The following is a 22,853-nucleotide window of genomic DNA, read 5'->3' on the forward strand; positions in this document are numbered from 1 at the left end:
TCAGAGACCAGCATCACAGGCTCTTTCTTACCTTGTCTCCTTTCAGACCAGGAATACCCTAGGGCAAGAAAAAACACAAAAACCTTTCTGTTAGTGTCTGTGGGTGGGTGGAGGTGGGGGAAGCGAAGGGCTCTGGGTAGGCAGGCAGGCAGGCAGGCAAGTGGACTCAGAGATGCAACTATTGCAGAAAGTAGGAGACGGCCAGCTAGAGTGAGAGAGAGACAGGCCGAGATCCCCAGCACTCCACACTGCTTGGTGCAAACACAGAACAGCAGTGTCTGGATCCTGACAGAGCTTTCAGCCTGTGGGTGCCATCAGACCCGGCCCCTTTGGACACATGTTCATTCCCACCCAACGAACATGCAATGCCCTCCAGGAACATGGAGACTCTGCCTGTTTTATAATGATCTGCGCTGACAGGCAGTATCAATCTCCAGGCTGGTCCCTGCCATGCCCCTCCTCGGGGCTAACCTGCGGCACTACTCAAGCATCCCCTGGCGCCGTGGTGGGCGGGACGGACCTGACTGATGAGTGGAATGGGGGCCAGGAGCATGTAACACTCCTGATGTGCTCCAGGAGCTGCCCTGGTTCCTCATCTGCTTCCAGGTTCCATGCAGGGTGATTGTTCCCCCAAGCCCTTGCAAGGTCTTAGGGACTACCTTAGGGACCACCCACCTGCTCGAGCGCCCTCATGCGGCACGGAGCTGATGTGCAGTGGCTAGAGACCAGGCCTAGCTGCAAAGGGCCCTGGCGGTAGGGCCTGCCTGTTTGCTGACCTGCAGGGGGCAGTACAAGGGGCACCTGTCTGGCCACGCAGCTACTTGAGGATGCAGCCTCCCTGCATGCCTGAGATGGGCCGCAGTAGCGCAAGGGCAGGGGCCATCTGTCCTGCCCACATCAGACAGCCGACAGGAAGCCTTGTTATAACAATGTCTTGCACCCAGTTGTCACAATGCTGCAGGCCAAAATTTGGCTGAATAGATTCCCTTCAGCAAAAATCTCCTCTCTCGTGGACGGATCCAAAGTCCCGGGGAGACAAGTCACTGACTCCGGCAGGCTGAGGGGCAGGCCGTGTGCCCTCCCCCAGCCCCATGGCCTCGCAGCGGGGCTGTAAGTCGCGCACTAGACTGGCAGCTGCTCAGCACACAGGCCACGCGCACCACTGCTGAATCCGAACCAGAATGCAGGCAGACAGCTCAGCCACCGGTGCAGGATTCATTACCTTGGGACCGGGGTGTCCGATGGGACCTTCGATACCTGGGTCACCCTTAAAGAAAGAAGATATGGGAGTTAGTCCAAAGTCAGTCAGTTTCCAGCTGACCCAGCACGGTGCGGCTCGCCAGCAGGCGGAAGGGGGATTTGACACCACTCACCCGTCGCCCTTTGAGCCCAGGACTTCCTGGTTCACCCATGTTCCCCTTCGCACCCTGCAAATAAAGCACACAAAGAGCACCGTGACTTTTCATTCGTGGTCAGCAGAGGGCACCACGTGCTGGCCCCTCTCCCCCAGCGGAGCGCAGCCCAGAGTGGAGTGGGCTGTGCTCAGCGCCGAGGAGGGCAGGAGATGGACGGACACACAATATGGACTCAGAGCTCTGCTTTGTGGGGAGGGGACTATGCCGCCCAGCTGAGCGTGTGACAGCTGCCCGTCACTGAGTGTACTAGCCTGGGGCAAAGAGCGGCACTGGCTGGGGCTGCCCTGCCGTGCCCTGGGGAGAACAGTGTGCAAGGGGAAGGGTACTGTCCAGGCACCCCGGGAGTGGGGGAGGGGAAGACGAAAGGGGCATCTGGGAAGAGAGGAGAATCAGGGTCACCACGGGAGCCTGGCCTGGGGCAGCCTGTGGGGGTGGTTAGGAGTGAGCCTAGAGCCCGGGTGACGGGGTGGTTACTGGGAGTGGGGAGGGGTCCCCAGTTCCTTTGGTCTCCAGCACAGCAAGAGTGGGGTGGTGCTGGGTTTGTGACGCTGCAGGGGACAGGTTTTCCTGCGCCTCTCTCTGCTCCAGCCTGCGAATCAGCGTGAGCCAAGGAGAGCCAGGCTGCAGCTGTGGGGTTTGCAGCCTGCAGGTCAGCAAAGGCAATGACCAGGGCCGACTCCAGGCACCAGCCCTTCAAGCATGTGCTTGGGGCGGCACCTGGAGGGGGGCGGTGCTTACCCGGGGAGAGTGGGGCCACGGCCGGGCTCGCCGCCCTCCTCCCAGCGCTCCGGACGGTCAGGGAGAGCGGGGCCCCAGCCGGGCTTGCTGCCCTCCCCCAAGCGCCCCGGCCGCTGGGGAGAGTGGAGCTGCGGCCGGGCTCGCCACCCTCCTCCCGGCGCTCCGGCCGGTCGGGGAGAGCAGGGCCGTGGCCTGGCTCGGCGCCCTCCCCTGCCGCGCTCCCTGCCAGGGGGCGGGGGGCGGCGGGAGGCTTTTTTGCCTCCCCAGGCGAAAAAGCCAGAGCCGGCCCTGGCAATGACAGCCTGGGCTTGGCTAGTCGGTGTCATCGCCCACTTCCCAAGTCCAGCAGTCTAAGGACTCACCCAGCACAGCCCCTCCTGCCCAGCAGGCATGTGTCACTCACCTTCTGCCCCCGGGGGCCCTTGGGCCCAGCCAGGCCTATAATCTCCAGACAGTTCAGCTTGTAGCACTGAAATAAACCAGATTAAACATGAGGCATGCGGCACGACGCGTGGGGAAAGCCAAGCCAGGATGACAGAGGTAATGGAAACAATTGGCAGCCTTTAGGGGCCTTCAGAAGCCTCATTCTCAGTCCCCAGGAGCTGATCTCGCTGTGCCCACTGGCTCCTTAGCGAGAAGGCTGACTGCTGCTGCTCTGTGTATGGGCTCTGCCCTCTGCAGCCAGCCTGGAGTTTCAGGCCTGAATCATAGAATATCAGGGTTTGAAGGGACCTCAGGAGGTCATCTAGTCCAACCCCCTGCTCAAAGCAGGACCAATCCCGAACTAAATCATCCCAGCCAGGGCTTTGTCAAGCCTGACCTTAAAAACCTCTCAGGATGGAGATTCCACCACCTCCCTAGGGAACCCATTCCAGTGCTTCACCACCCTCTTAGTGAAAAAGTTTTTCTTAATATCCAACCTAGACCTCCCCCATTGCAACTTGAGACCATTACTCCTTGTTCTGTCATCTGGTACCACTGAGAACAGTCTAGATCCATCCTCTTTGGAACCCCCCTTTCAGGTAGTTGAAAGCAGCTATAAAATCCCCCCTCACTCTTCTCCTCTGCAGACTAAACAATCCCAGTTCCCTCAGCCTCTCCTCATAAGTCATGTGCTCCAGCCCCCTAATCATTTTTGTTGCCCTCCGCTGGACTCTTTCCAATTTTTCCACATCCTTCTTGTAGGGTGGGGCCCAAAACTGAACACAGTACTCCAGATGAGGCCTCACCAATGTTGAATAGAGGGGAATGATCACGTCCCTCAATCTGCTGGAAATGCCCCTACTTATACAGCCCAAAATGCCGTTAGCCTTCTTGGCAACAAGGGGCTGGGCCGGGCACACACTGAGTTTTGGCCTAGGCAGCACCCAGCCTGAGAGAACATTGAGGCTGGGATGCTGACACTGCCCAGTGTCAGTCTAGCTCCGCTCCCATAGGCCTTGGGGGAACACCCCCGTTTGCTCTGATGAGATCTCAGAGTGAGGCCACCGGGCAGCGTGGTGGAAAATCCCACCCTAGACTTCAGAAGGGGAACCGGCCAGGAGCCCCCACATCCTGGCCTGGCTGGGGGCAGCTCTGGGGAGCAGGGACTGTTAACGCTTAGCCTTAACAGCGCTCTGGCCTGGTTGGGTTTAAAGAGCATCTCTGTGCAGTTCTTATGCTCTTTGGGTCCTAGTTCATCTGACGCTCTCCTGCACGTCTGTGTGGGCAGATAAACGGACAATGGGAGTATAGGTGAGGTTAGAGACCAACTGAAACATTTGCTTCCCTCTGAAGTACAGGATGCCGCCGAGACCCCTTTGCACATTTTTGCTCCTTTCTCCTCAGCAGGCCTGGGGACTAATCAACCAACGCTGTAATGGCCGTTGCTGGTGTCTGTGGTCTGGGTCTGCTGCTGCCCTCCGCTCTGGGCAGTCAGGCAGGATATTTGAGGCTATGGTCTCAGCCAGCTCTTCTCATGAAAAACTGCCACAAAGTGCCTGGGGATTTTGCCTGAGGAAGGTGGGCAGGAAAACGCCATGTTCTCCCCTAGAGGTCCAAGGTGACACTAAGTGAATTAATGGACGGGCTGCACAGCCTGTGTTATTGGAACAAAGCTCTCCAAGTTGGGCCTCCATGTGCACACGAGAGCTGGGCTGTCTCTACAGCATGAATGCAGCCACCGATTTGCTCCTGAAGGCCGAAGGGGTCTTTATAAGAGACCTAAAAGCCAGCGAAGGTACTTAAATACTATCCACACCCACAGAGCTGAGCCCCTCGAGAGTTTGATATTAAACAAGTTGAACAAATAAAGACGTGAGAAAGATCTTGGTTCGCGTTGGCCTTGGCATTGAATCATTACGTTCTTTCACTCCCCAAAGCAGTTCAATAAAACAAACCATTACAGTGGAATAAATGGCCTCATGGGAGCAGTGCCTGCCTCTTCCATCTGATGGTGATTTTGCAGCCTCCAGGGCAGTGATGCAGGCTGCTAGGTCCTGCTGCTGTTTTCTAACCCAGAATTTCATATCTGTGTGTATTTCCTTCCAGCCTGAAGGAGCCAGAAACACTTCACAAAACTTTATATAGGCAGAAATCACTATGCCTAGCACTGAAATGCAGCCACCTCTGGGGACACAGCAGCTGTTTATTTATGCTCAGCAAAACTAACCTGGGATTTAGGGCAGGAACTGAGGATCCTGCTGTTTCATTTTAACTAAAAGGCAACACGACCTTGTCCCTGACCCCACACTGAGTTCCACATGGGTGCAGGGGTCCAGCTGCCTGGAGCTCAGTGCAGGGTCAGGGTTACTCATCTGTGGTACAATCCAATTTCATTGGCGTGAGCAAGCTGCGTGAAGGTGTTGTTCACTCACCTCGCCAAAGGCTTCTTGTTTCTGTGAGAGAGAGAGACAGAGAGAGAAATCAGATCATTTCGATAAAGAAGCATGAGGAAACCTGGCATGCCTCCTTCTCCTGGAGCTGGGCAGGCCTGGCACTCCCCACTAGGAGCAGGGAAAGCGGGAGACAGTAGTTGTATGGTTTAAAAGCAACATACAATAACCCAAGCAGTAGTGACTTTCAGTCCCAGGTGTGAGATACGGAGGTGAGACTACTCCAATTTCTGACACATAGGTTGGGTATCCTGTTGTCCAAGGACAAAGGCCCCGATTCTGCATATTGTTCTGTATGAGCCCAGGCCTCTGGGTGGGAGCACAGGCCTGTTGGATGGAATAGCCTGCAGACTGGGGCCACAGACTGCAGAACTCCTGCAAAGGAGACATCCCCTTTCAAGAAAAGAGAAGGGCTAACTCGCTCTGTCTCCTTTACATGTAGGGTAGCACTTATCACTGGTACACATTTTACACCATAGAGAATGCAAGAGCGCAGGACATTTGCCTTCCCCAGCTGGGTCCGTAGGGCCAGTCCTGCAGAGACGTGCACTTGGGCGTAATGTTACACACTGTGCGTAGCGCTGCTACTGTCAAAGGGACGGCACATGCTGCCCAAGCTGACCATGTGCATGAGCTTTACGGAGGCAGGGCCGGGAACTGGATTGTATTGAAAACTCTGGTCAAGTTTTGCCCTGTGTTTTCAGTGAGTGACAGTGAAAGGCAAGGTCTTGGCCCCTTTTCCCAGTTAGGAACAGAGAGTGTTTGTCACTGCAGCTTTGTCCTTTGAGATGTGCCCAGACCCTGGGGTGATGGGGGCTAGAACCTCACAATCGGTACTGGACGTCCCCCCCCATGAGCAGGGCAGGGCTGTTGTCCTTATTGTACAGATGGGATCTGAGGCACAGAGAGGTGAAGTTACTTGCCCAGGGTCACACAGCAAATCTGTACCAGAGCCAGGACTTGACCCCCACAGCTCTCCCACGTCCTGGGCTAGTTCCCTCACCACAGGGCCATCCTTCCCCTCCGTTGCAGTGTGTGATTTCAATGGAGCGACTCCCATGCAGAGCGTTCAGCACGTACATGAGCGTTTGCAGGGCAGACCTTCGAGTGTTATTATGCCGATAAGGTTTTAAAGGATGGATTTATGTCAGACAATACTTGGATAGAACAGAACATCCATGAACTTAATTATGCCGTGCTGTGGCAGCCATGTTAGTTCCAGGATATTAGAGAGACAAGGTGAGTGAGGGAATATCTTTTATTGGACCAACTTCTGGTGGTGAGAGCGATATTACCTCACCCACCTTCTCTCTCTCATAGACTTTGTTTGCCAAGGTTTTTTTTAAAGTGGTCCTAAACTTTGGCTCCTAATTCATTATTTGGGCATTTGAATGGGTTACCTGATTTTCATCAGTGTCAAGTACCCAGGAGTTTCCACTGAAAATAAGGGCTGTTGGTTTTGTTAGTTATGAGTTGAAGTGGACTGTAAGACTGTAGTTTTAAATACTAGACTGCATACATTGATCAGTCACATCTAGTGCACCATGGTGCAAAGCGGGAAGAAGAGCTTAACATTTGGGGGGACACTGATTTTGTGCAAATTTGGGCCCCGATCCTTTCAAGACCTATGGACGTCTGTAGCCTTCCTAGTAAAGTACAAGCGCGTTTGCTGGGGTGGAGAATTGGACATTGCAAACAAAGACAGAATTAACTAAGCCTTGAACATGAAACCAGTAAGAATCCTAAGGAAGTTTACCAATCATTTTTTAGTCAGACCCTGAGCCTGCAGACACGTATGCACATTCTTAACTGCTTGCATCTGAGTAGGGGATCCACTGAACACTTCTTGTGGTAGCAAACTTTCATTGTAAAAACATGCCCTGGTTGTCAAAGGTGCGGAGTATCTGCTGTTGTCACTGAAGTCAGATCTGGAGGGAACTCAGCACCTGAACGCTTCTAGCCCTTTATGGCTTTGGAGAAAACCTAACTGTAAATGCTTACAGTGCTCTACCTATCTTAGTATTGAGAGTTTGCCTTGCACAGGGAGCCCAGGTCTTCCTGAGCATGCAGAGAGACCGACAGCATCTAACCTCCTCAGGTCAGTGTGAACTGATCTTCTCACCCCAAGGGGGCAAGAACTCAGTGAAGTGTCAGCCTGGCTAACTACTTAATTTCACTCCAGCAGAGACATCCTGCTCCGAGAGGTTGTGGGAGGGATTTAGGATTGGGGGTGGAGCTTCTTTTCACCCTGACTCCTATTCCGAATAGAGGGAAACTGACAGCAGTGGAGACTCCGCTATTCCCAGAGTGACAAAATGCAGGTTTCAGGAGCTAACCTTCCTCACCCAGGAAAGCGACTGGTGAACTGCAGATTGACCATTTACATCCCCTCCTCCCACAAAGAGGTATTGGCACCAATTCTAACATTATGAAGTAAAGTAATTCACCATAAAAATGGTGGCTCAAGTCTGGCTTACGGGGCTTCTAGGATATATGGAGGGAACACAGACACGGCGATGATAAAAGGCGATCACTTGGCCCATCATAATCTCTCTCCTTGGGATGAACTGTCAGGGGGGAGGGGGCTCTGACACAAATTTCCCCCCTAAATATTTATTTACCAGCTTATTAAACTGTGTGTGCCAGCTGCTTCAACAGTGCCCAACCTCCGGACCAGGCCTGGGATACACATGCCTTTTGTACTGATTTACCCATTCTGCTAACAGGTAGGAGGGTTAGAGTGGTACAACTGCCTAGTGTGGACACACTTCTACTGGTATAAAGGTGCTTATACCAGTATAGCTTATTCTCCTCATTCCCTGTGGAGTAAGGCTTGGTCTGCAATTAAAAGCCATGTCAGCATAGCTACAGGTGTGAAAAAACACACCCCGACAGCCATCGCTATGCTGTCAGTGCAGACACAACTATGTCGACGGAAGAGTGCTTCTCTCAATGTGGCCAATGTTGTTTGGGGAGGTGGCATTCCTGCACGGACAGAAAAGCTCCTTCTATTGGTGTAGGTTGTGTCTACATGAGGAGGCTATGCTGGTATGGGCCCCATAGTGTACACATAGACTAAGCAGTACTGGCATAAGCACTTTAATCCTGGTATAACTGCATCCACTAGGGATTTTGCTGGCTTATCTGTACCAGTACAGTCAGAGCAGTACAACTTTTGTGCATAGACAAGCCCCTGGATCGCCTGCCCTTAGTCCCCAATGCCTCTGTCCCATCAGCCCGGTCCAACAAGATCTCTATTGCATCCCTACATGTGTCACATCGGCCTGACCCTGCACCCTCTGGCTGCAGTGTCAGGCTGGAGTTGTGTGCGCCAACATCCCTTACCATGACTTTGATAATCCGGTCAATGGTGTCCTCGTTCACCTCGATGGCACCTCTCTTGGTGGTGGAATAGTTGTTGCGGTACAGCTCGTGGGGGAGGTTGGCGATCTCCTGGAGACCCTGCTCGAAGACGTTCTGGCTGGGGGCCACTGCAAAGAGCTTGATCCTTGCATCCCGGGCCTTCTCGGCCTGCATCTTCATCCCATTACAGGGGTTGCCCGTCACATGGCCATCGGTGATGACCACAGCGAAGTTTACGGCACGGCCTTGGGTTGCGAGCTGAGCGGTCATGTTGGATATCGCGCAGTCTGTGAACGTGCCCCGGCCAATGTAGCTGATGCCATTCAGCCTGGAGAGGTATACGTCCTTGAGGTTGGTCAAGGTACTGTAAACCTCCACCACGTCTGAGAAGTGAAGTCCCCCGAAATTCCATGTGATGGAGATCTGGTTCTGGTAGACCTCGGTCTCCAGTTTATTGATGAAGGCCGGGATGAACTGCTTCATGTGATCCACCAGACTCTGGATGGGCACAGTCTGCAGGGCAATGCTCTCCGAGGTGTCAATGACAAAGTACACGTTGATGGGACAGTCTGTCTTCTCTGTATGGAGACAAAGGGGCAGATAGCATCAGGATGGGACTGAGTGCGCCACTCTGGCACCAGACTGGGCAGGAAAAAACCCCACAGAGCAGTGAGCACACAGTGTGCAGGAGCACACGACACAGACCTACCCCTTCTGCACATGGAACACCCCTGGAGGGGCTTATGGTGATGGCTCATGGAAATGGCTATTGGTTAGAAACTACGTCATAAGAATGGCCAGACTGGGTCAGAAGAAGGTCCAGCTAGCCCAGTGTCCTGTCTTCCAACAGTGGCCAATGCCAGGTGCCCCAGAGGGAATGAACAGAACAGGGAATCATCAAGTGATTCATCCCCTGTCGCTTATTCCCAGCTTCTGGCAAACAGAGGCTAGAGACACCATCCTGGCTAATAGCCATTGATGGACCTATCCTCCATGAATTTATCTAGTTGTTTTTTGAACCCTGTTATAGTCTTTGCCAGAGGATGTTGTGAAGGTCAAGAGTCCCACAGGTTGACTGTGTGTTGTGTGAAGAAATACTTCCTTTTGTTTATTTTAAACCTGCTGCCTATTAATTTCATTTTGTGACTCCTAGTTCTTGTGTTATGAGAAGGGGTAAACAACACTTCCTTATTTACTTTCTCCACACCAGTCATGAGTTTATAGGCCTCTATCATATCCCCCCTTAGTCGTCTCTTTTCTAAGCTGAAAAGTCCCAGTCTTATTAATCTCTCCTCATACGGAAGCTGTTCCATACCCCTAATCATTTTTGTTGCCCTTTTCTGAAAATTTTCTAATTCCAATATATCTTTTTGGAAATGGGGCAACCACATCTGCATGCAGTGTTCAAGATGTGGGCATACCGTGGATTTATATAGAGGCAATATGATATTTTCTATCTATCCCTTTCTTAACGATTCCCAACATTCTGTTCGCTTTTTTGACTGCCGCTGCACATTGAGTGGATGTTTTCAGAGAACTATCCACAATGACACCAAGATCTCTTTCTTGAGTGGTAAAAGCCGACAGGAGTGGAGGAGCATGTGGTTTGGTCAGAGACATCCCTTAGGGGAGGCTCTATTAATGGTAATTCTCTATGTCCTAGTAAGGAGGAGAGAAATGGAGAAGGTTTGGGTTGGATATTAGGAAAAACTTTTTCACTAGAAGGGTGGTGAAGCACTGGAATGGGTTACCTAGGGAGGTGGTGGAATCTCCTTCCTTAGAGATTTTTAAGGTCAGGCTTGACAAAGCCCTGGCTGGGATGATTTAGTTGGGGATTGGTCCTGCTTTGAGCAGGGGGTTGGACTAGATGACCTCCTGAGGTCCCTTCCAACCCTGATATTCTATGATTCTATGAATGAAGACAATAAAATACAGGCAAGGTCTGATGAGAAACAGTCAAATGAAAAAAAATCCCATTCAATTACATCATGCAATGGGAGACAGCTAAAAAAGGGACAAGTTTTTAAAGTGCTTATATACAAATGCTAGGAGTCTAAATAATAAGATGGGTGAACTTGAGTGCCTTGTATTAAATGAGGATGTTGATATAATAGGCATCACAGAAACTTGGTGGAATGAGGATAATCAATGGGACACAGTAATACCAGGGTATAAAATATATCGGAAGGACAGACCAGGTCATGCTGGTGGGGGAGTGGCACTATATGTGAAAGAAGGCATAGAATCAAATGAAGTAAAAATCTTAAATGAACCAAACTGTACCATAGAGTCTCTCTGGATAGTAATTACATACTGAAATAATAAGAATAGAGCAGTAGGGATATATTACAGACCACCTGACCAGGATGTTGATAGTGACTGGGAAATGCTCAGGGAGATTAGAGAGACTATTAAAAAAAACCCTCAATAATAAGGGGGATTTCAACTATCCCCATATTGACTGGGTACATGTCACCTCAGGAAGGGATGCAGAGATAAAGTTTCTTGACACCTTAAACGACTGCTTCTTAGAGTAACTAGTCTTAGAACCCACAAGAGAGAGGCAATTTTTGATTTAGTACTAAGTGGATCACAGGATCTGGTCCAAGAGGTGAATATAGCTGGATCGCTTGGTAATAGTGACCATAATATAATTAAATTTAACATCTCTGTGGTTGGGAAAACACCACAGCAGCTCAACACTGTAGCATTTAATTTCAGAAAGGGGGACTACACAAAAATGAGGAAGTTAGTTAAACAGAAATTAAAAGATACAGCACAAAAAATGAAATCCATGCAAGCTGCATGGAAACTTTTTAAAGACACCATAACAGAGGCACAACTTAAATGTATACCCCCAATTCAACATAGTAAGAGAACCAAAAAAGTGCCACCATTGCTAAACAACAAAGTAAAAGAAGCAGTGAGAGGCAAAAAGGCATCCTTTAAAAAGTGGAAGTTACAGCCTAGTGAGGAAAATAGAAAGGAGCATAAACTCTGGCAAATGAAGTGTACAAATATAATTAGGAAGGCCAAAAAAGAATTTGAAGAACAGCTAGCCAAAGACTCAAAAAGTAAGAGCAAAATTGTTTTAAGTACATAAGAAGCAAGAAGCCTGCTAAACAACTAGTGGGGCCACTGGATGATCGAGATGTTAAAGGAGCACTCAAGGACAATAAGGCCATTGCGGAGAAACTAAATGAATTCTTTGCATAGGTCTTCACAGCTGAGGATGTGAGGGAGATTCTCAAACCTGAGCCATTCTGTTTAGGTGACAAATCTGAGGAACTGTCCCAGATTGAGGTGTCATTAGAAGAGGTTTTGGAAAAAAAAGATAATCTAAACAGTAATGAGTCACCAGAACCAGATGGTATTCACCCAAGAGTTCTGAAGAAACTCAAATATGAAATTGCAGAACTACTAACTGTAGTCTGTAACCTATCATTTAAATCAGCTTCTGTACCAGATGACCCCATTTTAAAAAAAAAGGTTCAAGAGGTGATCCCAGCAATTACAGGCCAGTAAGCCTGACTTCAGTACCGGCAAACTGGTTGAAACAGAACAAAATTGTCAGACACATAGATTAACATAATTTGTTGGGGAAGAGTCAACGTGGTTTTTGTAAAGGAAAATCCTGCCTCACCAATCTACTAGAATTCTTTGAAGGGGTCAAAAGTGATGTGGACAAGGGGGATCAAAGCAGACTGCAAAGCAGACAGACAAAGGGGGATCAAAGCAGACTGCAAAGAGCTACAAAATGGTCTCAAAGCTAGGTGACTGGGCAACAAAATTGCAGACAAAATTCAATACTGATAAATGCAAAGTAATGCACATTGAAAAACATACATATAAAATGATGGGGTCTAAATTAGCCGTTACCACTCAAGAAAGATCTTGGAGTCATTGTGGATAGTTCTCTGAAAACATCCACTCCATGTGCAGCGGCAGTCAAAAAAGTGAACAGAATGTTGGGAATCATTGAGAAAGGGATAGATAGAAAATATCATATGGCCTCTGTATAAATCCACGGTACGCCCACATCTTGAATACTGTGTGCAGATGTGGTCGCCCCATCTCAAAAAAGATATACTGGAATTGGAAAAGGTTCAGAAAAGGGCAACAAAAATGATTAGGGGTATGGAACGGCGGCCGTATGAGGAGAGATTAATAAGACTGAGACTTTTCAGCTTGGAAAAGACACGACTAAGCGGGGATATGATAGAGGTCCATACAATCATGCCTGGTGTGGAAAAGTAAATAAGGACGTGTTATTTACTCCTTCTCATAACACAGGATGGGCAGGGACGGTGTCCCTAGCCTCTGTTTGCCAGAAGCTGGGACTGGGCGACAGGGGATGGATCACTTGATGATTCCCTGTCCTGTTCATTCCCTCTGGGGCACCTGGCACTGGCCACTGTCGGTAGACAGGATACTGGGCTAGATGGACCTTTGGTCTGTCCCAGTGTGGCCGTTCTTATGCTCTTAACAGCTAATTTAGACCCCCATCATTTTATATGTACAGTTGGGATTATGTTTTCCAATGTGCATTACTTTGCATTTATCAACATTGAATTTCATCTGCCATTTTGTTGCCCAATCACCCAGCTTTGTCTACACTGGGCTTTGTCTACACTGACTTCTTAGAATGGGTTTGGGAGGGAGGTGCGGGGAGGGTCTCAATGGTAACAAAGAACATATACACAAACTGGGCCCACTGTGCTACCTACAATGACATCCCACCTCCCCCGCACATACCCACCCTGTCCCTGCCCCCCGCATCTTTCAAGTCTGAGCCAGTATCTGCCCCTCCCATTCGTGTGCGACAGGACAGGTTTACTTCCTGACACCTGACATGGATCTTGCTTCCTTTCTGAAGGTCTGGGCGATCCCCCCGCCTCCCCAGACTGAGCTCCTCATGCCCAGACATCTGCACCCCAGCTCATCCCTCAGAAATGGGAGCTGCATGTGTGCCCTGTCCCACCCACAGGGCAAGGAAACTCCTCGGGGCTTGGTACTGTGCAGCCAGTGCAAAGGAGCAGTGAGCTCTGGCATGCCACGGTGGGGCCCCTCTGAGCAGCCTTTAGAACTGACCCCAGGGAAGTTTTCAGTGTTAATGCTGAATACAGAGGACAGAGGCAGAGAGACAAGTTATCCTGCTGGTACCTGGACAGCCAGCTGGGCGAGGACTGTAGGCTATGTCATCATACTGAGCCTGGAGGGGAACCAGCGTCACGCAAAGAAGAACGGCAAAAAAGGCCGGTTGGGACATCTCAGCCATTCCACTTCACATCCAGCTTCCTGCAGGAGAACAAGCCGAACCCAGGAGTCAGTCAAGGTAATTAGCCACTGGAACAACTTACCAAGCGTCGGGCTGGACTCTCCTGACTGGACATTTTAAAATCAGGAGCAGATGTTTCTCTAATAGTGCCCTCGTCCAAACAGGAATTAATTCCCAAAGTCCCCTGGCCTGTGCTATGCAGGAGGGCAGACTGGATGAGTATAGTGCTCCCTTCGGGGCCTGGAACCGCAGCAGGGGCACTGCTAGTAGTGACCCACCAAGCAACGTGCTCTCTGCACAGTCCAGAGTGTGTCTCCACATTCCTTCATCACAGAGGGGCTGTACCTTGGGGACTCGCAGTTAGGTTTCAGGTCTAACTAATCCAGCTAAGTTATTTTAAACACCCCTCTTCTTGGAGTGTGGCTGGAAGTTGTTTTTAAGCAGCTTTTACCTCATGCCAGATGGGTGGTTGCTTCCCCAGCCCAAGGGAAGGGGTCTAGTGGCCAGCGCAGCAACGTGAGAGTCAGGCTGTCCTGACTGCATTGACTCGCTAGGTTCACGCTGGTTCCACCAGTGTCACTCCATTGGGTCCAACAAGGCTATTTCTGACTTACAGGGATGTGAGATCCGCATCAGAGCCATTGTCTGGCCTCGTGCCAGTCACTTAGCCACTCTGCCTTTGTTTCCTCCCCTGGGAATCGGGATACCATGCCCATAGCTTCCTACCTGCAAGCAGGGTGCTGAGAAAACAGTCATGTCTGCAGAGTGCCTGAGGGGCTCGGATGAGAGTTGCACCAAGCATTCCGACACCCCCAAATCCTCCAGTATTACCCCTCAGCCCTTTGGGCCCCATCCTGAGCCCCAGGACTGGAGCCAGCATTCAGAGAGCCTCTGCCTTGTAAAGAAATACTTAAGGTGTGCTCACAAAGCGAAATCAGCACCCATTTGTTTAGTTTGCAGGGAAGCGCCGTGGAGGACGATGTTGCTGTGCACTCTGGGGCCAGTCATTGGAACACAGGCTGGCTCAAGAATTAGCTGATTATCCCTGGCCCCCGCAGCTGGCCAGGGACTGCCTCTGTGTGACCTATGTGCAATGAGAAGGCTGCTGAGTCCAGCTCATAGCAGACAGGGGCTCACAACAGCACAGACAGGCATCAGCCCACGTGGCAATTTGCTGTCCTCTATTGGAGAAGCCAAGGAGTGGATGGGCATGGTGAGAGATTGCCTCTTGCCCTTCCAGCAGAGGGCTGGGTGCACTAGCAGCGTGGGGCGGGGAAGTTCCACTAGCCATGGCCTCTTCTGCACCAGGATGAATGATGCTACTAGAAGAGTAATGCTGGCTTGGAACTGCTGGTGTGTACCCAGAGCCTTCTCTCCTCTGTGTACACACTCCCGTGACACATACGGCACAGCAGTGCCCCCCAAGAGCCCCAGGACAAACCACCTGGCATTTGTAACCAGAGCTTTCCCCTGGGACTGTCAGAGTCGCTGTATGAGCAGCAGTTAACGCAGCCGGGGTCCTCATCCCATCACAGCCCCCACCCACCCCTCCCCTCAGCCCACCTCAGTGCACCCCTGCCCCATCTCAGGTGGTACCATTACATCTGCTTCCCCCAGCCTCCCATGGGTGCAACGTGTTCCCCAGGCCCACATGCCAACAGGACCGCCGGTCACTGGATGGGCGCTGTCCCCTGCCCTCCCCCTGGATCCCATGGAGGGTTCTCTGCTGAGTCCAGGACCCACGTGGAGGTAGTGAGCAGGTTGGGGAGGTGTGGGCGAGCGGGGTGGGGGACACACACTGACCCTCCCCCAGGCAGCCCCGCAGAGAGGTGCCAGGAAGGTCATATTGCCTGGGCTGTATTACCTACTCTGGCCCATGTAGGTGCCTGGACAGTCTGGCCTGCAGGGGCTGAAGGAGTGATTCGGCAGAGTCCATGAGGGGACCCTCTCAGAGCTTCCCCCGACCTCCCCTCCTCCAAAGTCTGGGAGTCAGAAGTGAGACATCCCGGCTGGTGATAGAGACAGGAGGGAGCAGCCCTGGGACTCGCCAGCCCTGGCTTCATGTCCACGGAGCGGATGCGGAAGGCTCCAGCCTGTGCTGTGACCCTCTCCCTGCATGTGGTTCAGGCCTCACCTCAAGCGATCTGTGGAGACTTGAGGGGGCACATGCAGGAGCAATGCACTGTTCGGTGCTGCATGGGAGCCCAGGAGCTCTCCCATCCACACCTGTCCTAGGTTGCCCTGTTTGCTTGCAGCACGCCCTAATGGCCAAGCAGTGGCCTGGCAAGGACGGTGGCCATGCAGGAGATTGCCGGGTCTGCGCTTGCAGGCAGAATGGAAAAACACCTCTCCCTCCCCTGAACTCCTCATGGCAAGAGAGCAGCTCCACCCACCATTTGAGATGATTCCCCCACAAGTCTCGTTGCACACGATCACATCATTCAATCATTTGTCCCCACTGCCCTTCCCTACAACAGTGGGGAGACCCTGGCTGGTGGAGTGTGGAGTCCAGTGAAATGTGGCAGTAATTTCTCAACGAGGGATACAGATTTCCCTCTGCTCACAGACCAGCGGGACCCCAGCCAGCAGACATGACAGACCTTCTGTCCCATCCTTGAGGGTGGAGACAGCCGGCAGATCCCCTAGCATGCCAGAAGGGCCAGCTCAGTGCCACAGAACCTCCCTGCATAGCCAGGCTCCCCCATACCACTCTGGTCCACTCACCCAACTGTGAGAGCTGGGAGCATCAGCAGGTGAGAATCCCCATCTTGTGTACCTACTACACTGAAGATCTACATGGCATCCCTGAGAGAGGCCTGAGTATCTCACTTGCCTGAGGTGCCCCTAGCAGACCTGAGCAAACCAGCCCCAGTGTCTGGGCTAATACTGTATGGAAGCAACTGAATTAATGCCCCCAGCTGTGTTTCGCTCACAGGAAGATAACTATTCCCATGTGCATCATCCCGCCGATGGCAAATGTACAATAACGTTTCACACTCCATATTCCCCCTTGAAGAACCGTCCAGGCTCATGGTTTTCATGGCAGTGGCTATGGGTTGTGTTGAGTGTGTGGAGAAGCAGGATGTGTGCACTGGACTATGTGATCTCGGGGTACAACCCTGAGACCTGTGGCCTGTGCCTGGGTCTCCAGTCACATAGGCACCCTCTGTTCTAGCTCTGTCCAAGGCAGAGGGTTTCTTCTGAAAATCAAGTAAGATAAAACTAGGAGAAATCTATGCCCCCGTCTGTAACAAATGCGCAGGCAAATGCCTTCCTCCTGCCCTCATGCACACACAGGCTGCGCTTACTCAGTGCGAGTGCCGTGAGTTTCAGTGTGTGTCAAACAATCTGCTTAGATCTTTCCCTTAGTGCTCAGCGGTTGGTTCCCAGGCAGATCACCCACTACTGTAAAGGCTTCCCCTCCATTGCCTGGCACCCAGCTCTACCTCGTCTATCTTACTGCAAACACCACAGGACTTCAAACAGCAGAGATCGCATGGGAAGGAGGCGGCAAGAGGCCTGGGAATGTCATTTTGTGAGGGAGGAACAATCTCAGTCTGGGTGCCATTTTCACTTGTGCAGAAATGGCACCTCTTCCAGGGGATGGCTTATACTGCCATATTAACCACACCCATCAGCGAACCGCTGGCACTGCAGTACTAGTGAACCAGCCACATGCACATTTCACGGTGCACAGCTAAAGTAGTGTGCATGAAATCGGAGTACACTCCTTAAAGCCCTCAGCCCGAACAAAGCAAGTTACGCATACCCTAGCAAAAACACTGAGCCCTCTTCAAACCCTGCCGGTTACCTCTTCACAGAAAATTGACAGGCTTGTGAAATTCAACAGACCAAAACACCCGATTTCTGTGAGGAGCAAAGAGAATCTTGTACTCGGGTGTCATTCAAAGTCAAAGAGACGCCCTTGGGTCTAATAATTCAGGCTTTGTAGCAGCATCAACATTCTGGTACTGCTACAGTGGGCCAAGTTTGTCCCTCAGGTAATGCCACTGGCTTCAATAGAGTTACACTAGGGATTAATTTGGCCCAACAAGTTTTAGTGACTTACTAGCCCCTTGGCCATGATGCCTGAAACTTGAGTTCATATACAAGGGACTGAACTTTCCTTGAGTCTTGTGAGGAGCAGAAGCTGCAGAATCTCTCCCCAAAAGATTTCCTTCAGAAAGTGGTCTCATTAACAATTATTCTAATCCCAAGAGAGTTTGTTGCCCAAAATATGCACACATGCAAATCTCTGAACTATCCAGCAGCTCAGAGAGATAAGTGAAATATAGATCTGTTTACTGTGTCTCGTCTCTAAAAGCAACATGCCTAGAAAGTCTACTGTATCAACTTGATCAAGAGTTCACAACCAGCAGCACTGGATGAGTTATATGCACAAACACAACCTGAAGATAAAAAGGTTAGTTTCCCCGTTCATATCTGCAGCAGCTTCAAAAGAAGCAGGAAGGTTTATGGAGATATTAAATGGTGAAGCAAGAGTCTTTGCTTACCTGAAAACAAGATCGAAGTTTCCTCCAGAAAGTCACGTAAGGAAAAGAAGAGAAAAGTCTTGGAATCTTTGTGTTAATAGGGCTTCTGCATCTTCGGTTGGAAGGGTTGGATTTCTTTTCTTAGAGTTTTTGGTGTCTATTTTTGATGAAGAGAAGGGATCAGTTAGGAGTGGCAGATTCTTCTCCAGCCGAGAGCCTCTGTTCTCTGGCAAAAAAGAAACTGCCTACTTTATAATTCTCCTCCTTCAACTCTGTCTGTGACAGAGGCCAAAGACGTCCTTCCTCCAAGTATCCACAGGGTGTCACTGCGGATCCATCGAAGCCCCACTAGGCTAGGCTAAGGAGTGGGAATCACCCTCCAATCCCTACTCCTTTTCCTGGGGGTGTCTGGAGTAGGGCAGGGGGAAGCTGTAATGTTGCAGTTAGGAGATTATTAAAAAAACAAAACGGAAGAGCAAATCATGTTTTTCCAAGCACAGGAGCTCTCTCTGTGCCTGCCACATGGATTTCCACCACTCACTCATGTTACTCCTCTTCCCCCCATTTGTAACCTATCTTGAGGAGAATGCATAAAATGGACTGGCACATTTCAAAACAGGAAGGGCTCAGACTTCAGTTTCCCGCAGCCTTCACAAATATTCACCTCTTACTCAGGGACCCTGGCAACCTCCTGGCCAGGAAAATGTCCTGATCCAACCGCCATTAATGTCACTAATGCAAAGACAAACACAATAGGGTGAATGGCAGCGCAATAAACACAATGCCGTCCCTGCATCGTCCTAGGCCCTCCCCAACCATGGACACTGCTCTGAACTGACCTCTCAATCTAGGGCTGGGGGAGCAGGTCACTCTCCAAACCCATTCAGCCCTTGGCCTCTTGGCGGGATCTGCCAGTCGTGGTGCTGGGTTAGTAGCCTGTGCATAGCTCTCCCAGGCCAAGCCCTGGTGGGTTCCAAGTACAAGCCAGACCCATCATTTTAATGAAAACCCATGTTACTATTTGTTTTCCTAATCTGATTTTTGCTTCTTCCCTGCTACTGTAACTGCCCCATGCCCAGTGTGCCCCATGCATTTCAGTTCAACAGTCTAGCAGTCCTGATTTACCGATGAGTCATTCACTCCACAGTACTGTACATGGAAAAGCCCCACATGGAAAAAGAGCCCCTGCATGTAATTATTTTCCATACACTTATGTGGTTCTCAAACTGTGATGTAGGGACTACCAAAGGTCACAGAGTCCTTCGTGGTGGTCCACGGAATGGAATATTTGAGAACCAAGCAGTGAGGTGGGCTGCTGGCCCATGATAAGGTCTTTCTTTCCCAGAATGCTCTGCAGAGTAGAAAACTTGGAGAACCCTGGAGGCAGGACTTAGGGTACAGTCATATATGGGCAGTTTCCTTTTGTGAAACACATATGGTATGAAACTATGTATGCTTGAAATAATAATACAAATAAATAACAACAACAACAACAAGGAATAGGAATTTAGAATATAAATGTGCTATTCTAGCTTTTCCAAAGCTGTAGAAAGCTTGAGAAATTACAGAGTGGAAAAAGGGGGGGAAGAAGAAAAGAACACAAGCAAACCCCAAGATATAATTCATTCTATGGCGTTCAGTGGTGGAAAACAGAAAGACGAAAACATAAACATCCAAAATTTTCAAAGTTTTCAGTTTTTGAAAATTGCATCAAAACAAAAACTGTTTCAAATTTTTCCAGCAAAAATTGAAAGTTTAAGCCAAAACATTTCAAATGAATTAATCTTTCAACCAACTCTAAGATAGATAGATTTTGATGACTCCCTTCCCATCTGGTATCTGACTCATTACATACCATGAAAAATATACTCAATCCACACACGTACAATGTAGGCCAAATTCTACTCTTGGGGTATGCCAATAGGATCCTAGCAAGGATAGTTGGGACCAAGGGTCAGAGCAGGGTCAAACCTGAGGCTGGGAGTAGCAGAGAAGTTCATAGTCAGGTTCCAGGCCAGGGTCAATACCAAGCACAGTCAACCTGTGAAACTCCTTGCCAGAGGATGCTGTGAAGGCCAAAAGTATAACAGGGTTAAAAAAAAGAACTAGATATGTTCATGGAGGATAGTCGATCAATCGTTATTAACCACGTTGGGCAGGGATGGTGTACCTGGCCTTTGTTTGCAGAAGCTGAGAATGGGTGACAGGAGATGGATCACTTGATGATTACCTGTTCTGTTAATTCCCTCTGAAGCACCTGGGCATTGGGCACTGTGGGAAGACAGGATACTGGGTTAGATGGACCTTTGGTCTGACCCAGAATGGCCATTTTTATCAGAGGTCGAGTCAGGTTTCAGGGTCCAGGTTAGGAGGCAAAGTCCAAATCAAGCCAAAGTCCAAGCCTGGCGCTCAGGAGCAGGAAAGGTCAAGGCAACTATTGGAGATCAGTACTGATGTGTGAACACTTCCTGGAACACCCCTTGAGTTTATATAGGGCAGGGAGCCAATCAAGAGCCATGAGGCTGCTTCCTGTCAGACCCCTTGAGGCGGGACTTCCTATAGTTTGTGTCCACAGTAGGTCATAGGCAGTGGAGCGCAAGCTGGTTATAGCTACTGCAGGGTGGCAGCATGGACATGTCTACTACCTGGCAGCTCTGCAGGCCCAGGCTCTAGACCTGCTGGCCCTTACATTAGCCTACCTACTCAGAAGGCTACTATGAGGTTAGGACATGGGCTTCTAGGATCTCCTTTCTAGGTCATTGTCCTCCCAGTCTCTGAGGTACCATAGGAAGCTGTGACTGATTTTTTATTCCAGTCTCTCCTGGACCTCATACTCATCATGTCCTTGGACCTGTACCGGAGAGGGGGGTGGTTGAGCCCAGCGAGCAAAGTCATGTTGTCAATGTAAGGTTAGCAAGGATACATGAAACACTGGGTGTATTTTGAGGGATCTGGGTAACTGAAGCTTCAGGTCACTCGGCTGATCACTTGGCTTACAGAACACGTGCTGAGGTATGGGAGGTCCATTTTACAACATGGGTATTTGGTGTGGCGGTTTTGGGCTGAGAACAACCCTTTTTGCCCGATGCTGCAAGCCTGGCCTTCCCAGTGCTGTTGGTCATATACCACTTGTAGTCTTCCTTGGCCTTGTCCAGATGGGTCTTGAGTTCTTCTTGGACCTCCTGAATCTGTTGCACCCAGTCAGCAGCTGCGGGATTGGTGAAGCAGACAGGTGTGGCCAGGTGGAGATGGGGGTGGGAGCCACAACTGGCACAGAACAGACTCTGCCTGGTGGAGACATGGTCAGTGTTCTGTTTGGGGTAGAAGGTTTGACCAGTTGCCCTTGTGAAGCAGCAAAAGTATTGTTCTAACTCTTGATTCACCCGTTTGGAGTGACTGTCAGTTGGGACATCTGTATATTACCTTAATACAAATAATATCACCTGGATCGATTGGTCTTCAGCTGTCGTTAAGACTGCGCCGATCACAACACGTCCGCCATTCTTCTCGCATTCTTGCCTTTCTTCTCCACGTTCATCCAAAACGTTTTACAATGTCATCTTCCCATCTTCTTGGAGGCCGACCAGGTGGTCTTTTCTGTTCTCGCGGGTACCACTCAGTAATGATTGCGGTCCACCTATTGTCCGTGAACCGTGCTATGTGTTCCGCCCATCGTATCTTCACTTTCAACAACAATATCTTTCACACCGCTGTGTTCTCTAATCGTTTCATTTGGGATACGATCCAGAAGGGAAATTCCCAACATAGCTCGTTCCCTTGCCCTTTCAGCTACCGACAGCCGCTGTTCTTCTCTCTTCGTCAGTGCCCAGGTTTCACTGCCATACAGCATGGCTGGCAAATAATATATGATATTATAATAATCTATTGAGTTTATAGCTGCTGAAAAATGCAAACTTTGAGATATGAATTGGGACCTCATGTGAGGATCCAGGTATACCTGTACTGGGTACCGAGCAGCCTCCAGATAGTGGTGCCACTCTTTGAAGGTCACTTTGACGGCTAGAAGCTCCTTATCTAGAATTTCATCATTCTGTTCACCTGGAATGAGCTTCCAAGAACAGTAGGCGCAAGAGTGAAGGTGCTGTGTCTTTGAGCGAGTATGGTCCCAATTGCCACACTGCAGGCATCTGTCTCAGTGATGAAGGGTCATGCCAGGGCAGGGTGGACCAGGATCAGGGCTCATCTTGAGCTGGTTGAAAGCTTGTTGGGCCTCTGGAGACCAAGTGAAAGTGATGCTTTTGCACAGATGTGCTGTCAATGGGGTGATTTGGCTTGAAAACCTAGAGATGAAGAGCCTATAACAGTTAGTGAACCCCAGGAAGCATTGTAGTTCCTTGATGTTTGGGGGGGGATGCCCAGGTTCGTATTGCCTCCATCTTCTTCGGGTCCATTTAGAGACCATCGGGGGACAGGATGTAGCCCAGGAACTCCATGGAGTGCTGGTCAAAGCTGCACTTTTCCAACTATGCATCCAGACTGGACGTGTTGAGTGTGTTGCATGAAACCCTCAGAAAACATGAGGATACCATCTAGGTAGACTACCATGTATCGGTCTTGGATGTCACGGAAGGCCTTGTTTATGAAGTATTGGAATGTTGCAGAGGCATTTGTGAGGTTAAATGGCATTACCAGGTATTCATAATTGCCATAACACATTCGAAAAGCTATCTTC

At 50.1% G+C, this 22,853-nt stretch overlaps 1 protein-coding gene across 2 annotated transcripts in view; it reads right to left on the reverse strand.

The window, feature by feature from the left end:
- Window positions 1-18,397, reverse strand: part of COL6A2 (collagen type VI alpha 2 chain) — a 52,681-nt gene extending 34,284 nt beyond the window's left edge. For both annotated transcript variants that reach the window (XM_054044291.1, XM_054044292.1), the window contains exons 1-8: window positions 18,182-18,397; window positions 13,553-13,687; window positions 8,372-8,967; window positions 5,009-5,029; window positions 2,557-2,622; window positions 1,374-1,427; window positions 1,223-1,267; window positions 32-58 (exon numbers count right to left, since the gene is read on the reverse strand). In XM_054044291.1, the coding sequence (XP_053900266.1) occupies window positions 32-58; window positions 1,223-1,267; window positions 1,374-1,427; window positions 2,557-2,622; window positions 5,009-5,029; window positions 8,372-8,967; window positions 13,553-13,667 (924 nt within the window). In that variant the 5' untranslated portion in view covers window positions 13,668-13,687; window positions 18,182-18,397. The remainder of the gene's footprint in view (window positions 1-31; window positions 59-1,222; window positions 1,268-1,373; window positions 1,428-2,556; window positions 2,623-5,008; window positions 5,030-8,371; window positions 8,968-13,552; window positions 13,688-18,181) is intronic.
- Window positions 18,398-22,853: the final 4,456 nt, after the last annotated feature.

The sequence above is a fragment of the Malaclemys terrapin genome, chromosome 11 (assembly GCF_027887155.1).
Source record: "Malaclemys terrapin pileata isolate rMalTer1 chromosome 11, rMalTer1.hap1, whole genome shotgun sequence".
Lineage (NCBI taxonomy): Eukaryota > Metazoa > Chordata > Testudines > Emydidae > Malaclemys > Malaclemys terrapin.